Consider the following 9,109-nt stretch of genomic DNA (forward strand, 5'->3'; position numbering starts at 1 on the left):
GAAAACTCAGGAAATGTGTGTCTTAAGTAGAGCAATTGCACACTATGAGAATGGTCTCATTAAGGCAGGTTAAGAAAATAAGAATAATGCCAAAGTTCAAAAAGATACAGAACTTTAAAATATAAGTATATAGAAGTACACACACACACACACACACACACACACACACACACACACATACATACGCATGCTATTGAGGGGCTGAGGTGGCTAGTTGGCCAAGTGCTAGTTATGTAAGTCTGAGGGCCTTGAGTCTGGATCCCCAGCACCCACACAGTTTCAGTGCCGGGGATGCAGAGACAACCAAGGGGGCCTTGCTGGCCAGCGAGTGGATTCATGAGCTCCAGGCTCACCAAAAGACCCTATCTCAAAAACCTAAGATGAAGAGAGACCAAGGAAGACATTCGGTGTCGATCTGTGGCTTCCACAAGTGTGCACATATGTGCACACATGTCAGTACATATGTACACACACAGGTGTATTCATTCACTCACACAAAACTCTATTTAGGGACTCACACACTACCACAGACGGTAAAAGTTTAAAGAAAAGCAAAGAATGGACAACCTCAGAGTCAAGTTTGAGGTGGCCTCTAGGAACAAGAGGCTGGTATCGGGCACAAAGGCTGGGGGAGAGAGGGTCAGAAACTCCATTACATCCCATTTCTTTAAACTAGATGATGGATGTGCAGCACTTATCTTGTCATTAAAATACACATTGCACTGTAGTTTGGTACCCCAAATTACACAACTAATTTCTTTTCTTATGTTCTTTCCACCTAAGTGTTCAAGATTTTTTTGTTTGTTTGTTTTTTCAGTAGCTGAAATGAAATCATTTTCTCAAGCATCATTGCTTGGCCATTTTTAGGTATGTATGGAAGTCCATACCTTTTGGTTTCTGGACTGATCCAAATTCTAGTTATTTCAAACACTTTCATCTTTTAAAAGGCAGCCTAAAATGTATTTTAATTGGGAAAGTCATAAATGCCTTCAGTGACCTACTTGCAGCAGAAGCAACATCCTTTCTCCCATTTAGACAACTGTCAGTCAGGTTAGAGAATGAACCCTAAGGCGCCACCTTACCTGTTTATCATTAATAGAGTGCTTCTCGATTTCCTTCTTCGCCTGCAGCAGCTTGTCCTAAAAGCAACACAGAAACATTCTGTCTGCATTTGCTCAAAAGGAAAGAAAAGGTAACCGCTTGAACTGACACTACGCTCTGCGGGACAGAACCTACAGTAGCCAACTCTGGGCTTGGACTGAGACTATGCTCTGTGGGACAGAACCTACAGTAGCTAACTCCGGGCTTGGACTGAGACTATGCTCTGCGGGACAGAACCTACAGTAGCCAACTGCGGGCTTGGACTGAGACTATGCTCTGCGGGACAGAACCTACAGTAGCCAACTGCGGGCTTGGACTGAGACTATGCTCTGCGGGACAGAACCTACAGTAGCTAACTCCGGGCTTGGACTGACACTACGCTCTGCGGGACAGAACCTACAGTAGCTAACTCCGGGCGGGCTTGGACTGAGACTATGCTCTGTGGGACAGAACCTACAGTAGCCAACTGCGGGCTTGGACTGAGACTATGCTCTGTGGGACAGAACCTACAGTAGCTAACTCCGGGCTTGAGAAAGAGAGGCAAAATATGTGAGGCTATGGATAAGTCACAGCGTGGTTTTAAATTCACTGCAGAGGTGAAAGAAAAATAACCGAACCTCAAATCCCAGTTAACGGCACTCATGGTCAGCCTATTGATCCTAACAGACACTGTCACCTGCCGGTACTCAGCAGTGACAGAGAGTAAACACACAGCAACACAATGCTCTGCGAAGTTAAAGGTGTGTGGCTGCACACCAAGAGGGCTTATGCAAGATAACATCAGTATTTTCCTCCTTTCCTATAAAAAACAGAGCAAAACTCAATCACTTTTTGGAAGGACTGGATGGATATACATCTGGGTATAAAATACTCCTCAGACCTACAGAGCTACCCAGATAATTGCCAAGTTTTTCCAAGTCCCCCATTTTGTTCTGTTATTTTCAAATAAACAAGTCCAAGATTACAGAACCTAAATTTGTCATAGATTTAAATACAATTTGAAGGTGTAAAAGGACAAAGGAGGAGGATCCTGAAGCCCTGCTCAATCCCCAGCAAGGCTAAAACCAAGCCTGGAGTTACACAGGAGGCAGACAGAGGTGGGCCAATGGGAAGTCTGACAAGGCCACCATCTGTTAGTCTGTGATACAATAAAAGGGGGAGGGGACAGGTATCTTCAAAGGACAAGTGCAGTTTACAAACATGATGTCTGTGACAAAAGCATGCATTCCTATTGAATGCTGGGGATTGAATACAGACTGCAAGGGAAGGTTATGCGAAATTAAAGACTGTCTGCATGCCAGCAAGCCCTCTGCACGCTCACTCAAATACGACCGGTGAGGATTCCAGCCTGCCACCTGCTCATTCGAAGCTCTCATGTGAAATTCTAGCCTTGCTAAAAACTCATCAAGTGGCATTTTACTACATCCGTGTTTCCATTCATGTTAGGTGGCATTCAAGTGTGTACAACCAAGCCCAGCCCCTCTCTGGATCAGTATTTTTATAATTTTCTCCAGAGATTCTTTCTGGCCTGCCTTCTCCACTAGGCCTTTCCTTTTTTTTTTTTTTTTTTTTGATTTTTCGAGACAGGGTTTCTTTGGAGCCTTTGAGTGCTGGGATTAAAGGCGTGCACCAACACCACCGGGCTAACTTTAGACATTACAATGAATTTGTTTGTTTGTTTGTTTGTTTTGTTTTTCAGACAAGGTTTCCCTGTGTAGTTTTGGAGCCTGTCCTGGATCTCGCTCTGTAGACCAGGCTGACCTCGAACTCACAAGAGATCCGCCTGCCTCTGCCTCCTGAGTTCTAGGATTAAAGGCGTATGCCAATGCCACCTGGCAAAATAAACCATTTGTTGTTTGGTTTTTTGTTTTTTTTTTTTTTTTTGGGGTTGGTTGTTTTTTGAGACAGGGTTTCTCTGTGTAACTTTGGAATCTTTCCTGGAACTCACTCTGTAGCCCAGGCTGGCCTCGAACTCACAGAGGTCTGCCTGGCTCTGCCTCCCAAGTGCTGGGATTAAAGGTGTGCGCCACCACTGCCCAGCTACCCACTAGACCTTTTCAACTAACCACCCCTACCTAAGCAGCTAATCACTCATGCAGTGGCACCATACCTCATTTTCTCTTTCTCTTCCCTCTCCTTAAGGACAGAGTCTCTCGTAGGCCAGGCTAGCCTCTAATTAGCTGTACAGCTGAGGGTGACCTTGAACCTCTGATCCTTCTGCTTTTATCCCCCTAGTGCTGGGGTTATAGACATGCATTTCATGCTGAGTTCTACCTGGAGTTGACTCACAAACCCTGGGGAAGCACTCAGCCAACTATGCATGGGCCAAGTCCCTCCTTTCATTCCGTTGTTCAACAGAACTGTCTAGATCTGCTACAAGCCAAGCAAGCCCTATCCTCTATAGTCAAGAACAGTGACCATAGAGCAGCCACTGCCCCAGCCCCCGAAAAGGAACAAAGGGTTACAGTCACTGCTTTACACCCTGAAAGCAACTTTAGCAAGACTACAGACCCCCAATATAAAGACAAACAGCCCCCTGAATTGGTTAGACACAGGAAAAAATACATTGCTACACATACTGGGAGGGATGAAACTCCGCTGGGGAATGTGGATGCCACCAAAGATGCCTATCATGTCATAAGCAAATTACAGGGAGAAATGACAGATAAACACCTACACACCACCCTGCACTGGCTTCTGCCAGCACATCTGTTTGCCTTCAGTAAGATGTACTCCTTAACAATGCCTTCAGTCTCCCCTCAAGTTCAGTCCTATCTCGAATGATAGTGCCTGGCATGTTAACAGCAGTAAATAAGAACCTGCTGAGCTGATCCAACTTCAGCAGAGAAGTCCTTGGCCTCAATACAAGAAAGAACCAATAGTCCAGAAGTCACAGCTCAGATCAGGGAGGAAGGCATCCCAACACAGGTGTGAGCACCAAGTCAGTCTCTGGGACTTACTGCGTTAGTCAGTCAGCCATGAGGACCCTGGAACACTTACCTCATTCCGTGCGACCAGAGTTATAAACGCTCCTTGTCTGAAGCACTCGATGGCAATGCACTTTCCGATGCCACTGGACCCTCCTGTGACCTACAAAGACACCAGGAAGATGTCTCAGCAGTGTCTCCTCTAGCACTCGGTTGAGGATCCGCAGGTGATCGGGAGTTTAAGGTTGAAGACATTCCCAAGGACAGTTTCATGATACTAGGACTGCATGAGGCCCTGTCTCAGAAACAAAACAAACCATAAAATCTGCAAGAATCACGACCTCTTTGTAGCAGATTTATCTTTGGAAGAGTGCAAGCCTGAAGGATTACACTTCAGCAGGGCCTCCTGTTTGACTGTTTTCAGTGCGGAGCCACAACCTGCACAGTGCTTGAGGTCACCAAGGGGAATGTGCCCTACAATTCTACCTAAGAAATAATACATTAGTGCTGCTGATTATAAATACAAACAAATCTCATTTCCTTCCTGCACATCTACACAAGACTAGGTCTACGAAAACATGTCACAGGGCTAAGGATAATACAGGGCTAAGGCCAGAGGAAGAGCTCTCTTCCTAACACAGGCGAGGCCCTGGGCTTGATCCCAACAAAGACGCACGCACTCAACGTTATGTTGTCAATGTTCAAAAACTAAAAGGCTTACAATACTGCATTTAAAATGCTCCATCAAGGCCAGGCAAAGCAGTGGTGGCACACACCTTTAATCCTAGCACTCTGGAGGCAGAGGCAGGCCAGTCTCTCTGTCTATACAGTGAGTTCCAGGACAGCAGGGCTATACAGTGAGATCCTCTCTTAAAAACAAACAAAACCCACCTCTGTCAAAATCTAGTCATTTTCCAGTCATACATTTGGATTACTGTGAATATTTTACTATTCTAAAACTATGCAGAAAGAACATCTCCCACACTATAATGTTCATATCATCATGAAACCCTCCAAGTGTAGATATGTATCTCTGTGTACTTGAAAATACCTCATTTCTCTTTACCCTCACCTTGACTCTAATGGAGAGATTTACTTGGTAGATAATTAACCAAATGTCTACTGAGGATTATTATAAAAACGTACCTGTTGCCTTGGCTAAATGTTGTCTCTGGGGAGGCTTTTGATATCAGGATATTTTATGAACTGTTTTGGCAGGGCCTCTAAAATGTCCTCACATGCTTTACAACACTGCCTTAGCTGTTGGCATCCCTCTATCACACATGACCCCTACTGTCCCCACCTCCAGGAAGCTTTTCCTGAACACACCACTCTGTCTTCCTGGTTTGTCGCCATGCACCTTTCACAGCCACCTAGATACTCTTGGCTTCCTGGCTGGGCTATCAGATCCCTGAGGATAAATACCAAACCAGTCCATCTCACTCATCGCCCCCTCGCACAACCGGGCCCTACTGTCCTTAATTTGCAGAATGTTCTCTAATGCCATTCCCACAAAGAAAACATGATGCCAAAGCTTATAAATAAAGTTTCCCTATTTACTGTTTAATAAATTGATGGAAGTGGAAATGAGGTTACCAAGAAAACTTTTATGCTCCAAAGGATTATGTAAATACCAGCCAGGAGTTTCAGGATAGCAAATGGTGTTGATTCACTTTAAATAAAACCAGAAGATCCACGCCCTGCAATTTATAATGCTCTCCATAACAGGAGTAAGACCTGGGTTTTGGATCAGGGTGTACAAAAATGATGTTCTTGCCAAGCCAGCTACTTCTTGAGTGACACGTAAGGACACAGTCAGGCTAATCCTGGGCTGTGTTGTTCTGGAGCTAAGAGAGCTATCAGGGTTTTCACAATGGGTGGGAAAATGTTAAATCACTACACAGAAGCCAGACGGAGGGCACTAGAGGTGCAGTCTAATTTCCCTTCCCTACATTCCCTCTTACTGATCACTGCAAACACCATTGAAATGATCCCATCTCTCTAACCGTGGCATACAGCTCTCACTACGGGCGCTACGAGCTTGCCTGCTGCACCTAGGGGTGAGAAGAGCGGCACAGCTTCACTGCTGTGATCAGACAGGGGCATCAGCATGTGGGAACTGCCCTAAAAACAAAGCAGAAAACAATTACAAGTTGTTCATGCTGACACACAGGTGGGCAGTGTAAGGTGCGGCCCCCGCTCCGGTAACAGGGCTCAGCTACATCACATCTTACTCTTCTCAGGGCATTAAAAGACAGATGGTGACATAATGCATGCCATGTCACGTCATTTACAGTTATCTACACAGAGATAATTGTATATATACACACACACATAATGTGTTATACTAAACTAGGATGCCGGGAAAGATTTTCGTGTCCATTGAAGCAGCCATTATCTCACCTGTGCGGTCATGGGTAAAGGAGACAGAAGGACATCAAGGTTAGCTGAAAGTACCTTGTCAATGTTGGATCCAAATTTTCATTCTGACTTTGGCTCCCTAGCTGAGCTCCTCTTTGTAAGCAAAAATTGTGAAACAATTCAGCTCTGTGTGTATGTTGGTGCACCTGTGCAGAGGCCAAAGGTCAACGTCTGATGTTTCTTCACTCACCTTCCACCTTAATTTTTGAGACAAGGCTTCTCACTGAACCTGGAGCTCACTCAAGTGTCTAGGCAAGCCGGTCAGTGACCTCCAGGGATCCACAGGTTAGCTCCAGTACTGTGACCCTCCTGGTGCTGGTGTCCTTAACTCAGGACCAGATGCACTGGCAAGCCCTGTACAAACTGAGCCGTTTCCCCAGCCCTTAACTCAACCTTTTTAGCTATGATTTGAAGCAGTTCTCTTGTGGATGTAAAACTTTCAAAACTTGGCATGATTGTAAAGTTTGGCCTTCTCTTTCCACATCGTGCATAGCAAGCAGCAGCCGGGAATAAGCCAACAATTTTACAAAGGGTAAATTAATGGAAACACACGTTGTCACCCACAAACCCTGTATGGCATAAAGCACACCAAAATAAACAGCCACCCTAATCAGATGAGTGGGAACTCTCGTGGATACGTTCACATAAGTCACCTATGGGCGGGCACTCGGGACTGCCAGCTTAGAAACTAGCTGTCCTTCTTCACAACTCCTTGCCTCAGTGTGCCTCGGGTTGGGGGTTCCACACAAGACACGGATTTGAAATGGCCAGGGTTGAAGCTCTGAACTCGGGGGAGGAAGCATAACTAAGCCTGCACATTAGGAATGCGCGAGCTTCCGGCCAGAAACAAACCAAACCACTCTTATCTCCTTCCATCTTAAGGCCCTAACCAAGCTGGTTAGCTCATCCTTCCGATGGTAAAGGATGCACTGGAGCAGCGACCAGCAGCAAGACTCCGGCCGAGCTCGGAGACAAGCCTGCGGCCCAAGCTGCCAGGCCACCCCTCAGTCACTTCCTAGAACCCTCTGGCTCTGTCACCTGCACATGCCACCCTCCCCTCTCAGCTGCCTGGGCTAGTCCCAGAGGCCCGGACCCTTCCTTGCTGCGGGCTCCTTAGGACTCCCGGGCAGTGGCTGCTCTCACTCGGGTTCGCGCCCTCATCCTGCCAGCCACCGACCGCTGTGTCCTTGGCAAAGTTTCTCAGTCTCTCTGTTGACTGACTCATCGGGAAAACTGAAGCCCCAAACAGCCGCAACCAGGGATGCTCCGCGGAGCAGCGAGCAGCCCAGAGCCCCCGAGCCCCGGGGAACTCGGCTGGCGCCTTCTCCGTGACACTGCTCTGCAGCCCAGGGAGGAGCCTGGCGCCGCCGAGGGCGGGTTCCCGAGGCCAGGAAGGGCAGGGCAGTGCCGGGGCGACGGTGGCCGCTGACCCTTCCCACTCAGCCGTCCCTTCCCGGGACCGTGGCCTCGGTGGCCCAAGTCGGCCAAGCCGCCCGGGGCAAGCTCAGCAACAGGAGGCCACTCACCACTACGTGCGCGCCGGGCAGCGCGAGGGGCTTGGGGCTGATGAGCGGCGACACCATGTAGAGGAGCAGCACGAAGGCCACGAGGCCGGCGGCGGCCAGCAGCAGCATCTCTCGGCCCGAGCGACCACAGGGAGATCACGCGCACCAGCAGCCCGGAGTGTTTGGGTTTGCGGGCGAGGGCGGCACCGCGGCAAGGGGAAGAGGAGGAGCCGGGGCCCTCCGCCGTCGGACTGGCTCCTGGGTCCGCGCCCCCCAGCGTCGGGACTGGGCTGCGCAGGCTCCGCACGGGTACCGTGGGCCCTCCGCCCACGTCGTGGGAGGTTTGCAAACGGTGGCTTTCGGATCTCCGGATCTTGTTCGTGCCAAACTCCCGCGGTTCTACTCTGAAATCCCAGGTTCCAGTTCGTATATTCCTGGCGCACCTAGAAAACGGTCACGGCTCACTTTCGCTGTGCGCCTCGGCTGGGAGTTGTGATGATTGAGTTTCGCCGAGGACGGTGTTCACCTTGTTATCAAGGCAGATGCAATCGAAAACATCCGTCGTGGCGGAGATTTAACTCGCATACCAGAACACCGATTTAAAGTGGTTTTAGAATAGAGAGTGTCTCACTATCGCCACAACCAATTTGTCGCCCTCCACAGAACTTCTGTTGTCATTAGCAGTTACACCCCATTTCCTCTTACGTTGTGCCCAGTCATAGGCAATCACAAACCTGTCTCTGGATTCGCCTATTCATACAAAATGGAGTTCTAATAATATGCCGTTTGTTGTACTGGCTTCTTTGATTTAGCATAACTTTAAAGGTTCTTCCATAGTATGCCTAACATTATTTAATTTCTTTTTACTGCCGATAGTATCCCACTGTATTTTATTTTTTTCATTCATCACTTGCTCACCACCAGCCCCAACAAACAAAACAATGCTGCTGGGCCGGGAAGAAGGCTCAACAGGTAAGGGCTCTTGCTGTCAAGCCTCAAGATTATGTGCTGGATGTCCTGGGACCCACATAATACAAGTGACTCTTGGAGGTTGTCCTCTGGCCTCCACTAGTGTGCTGTGGCATTCACTACCACCATCACATTCACTGAACAAATTTAGTAAAATCTACGGCAGTGTATGATTTCACACACAGC

At 47.9% G+C, this 9,109-nt stretch overlaps 1 protein-coding gene across 1 annotated transcript in view; it reads right to left on the reverse strand.

The window, feature by feature from the left end:
• Kdsr (3-ketodihydrosphingosine reductase) overlaps nucleotides 1-8,169 on the reverse strand; it is a 33,963-nt gene extending 25,794 nt beyond the window's left edge. The window contains exons 1-3 of the mRNA XM_059280605.1: nucleotides 7,976-8,169; nucleotides 4,102-4,191; nucleotides 1,083-1,139 (exon numbers count right to left, since the gene is read on the reverse strand). Coding sequence (XP_059136588.1) covers nucleotides 1,083-1,139; nucleotides 4,102-4,191; nucleotides 7,976-8,083 — 255 coding nt within the window. The 5' untranslated portion in view covers nucleotides 8,084-8,169. The remainder of the gene's footprint in view (nucleotides 1-1,082; nucleotides 1,140-4,101; nucleotides 4,192-7,975) is intronic.
• Between the last annotated feature and the right edge of the window lie 940 nt (nucleotides 8,170-9,109).

This window comes from Peromyscus eremicus, chromosome 15 (assembly GCF_949786415.1).
Source record: "Peromyscus eremicus chromosome 15, PerEre_H2_v1, whole genome shotgun sequence".
NCBI lineage: Eukaryota > Metazoa > Chordata > Mammalia > Rodentia > Cricetidae > Peromyscus > Peromyscus eremicus.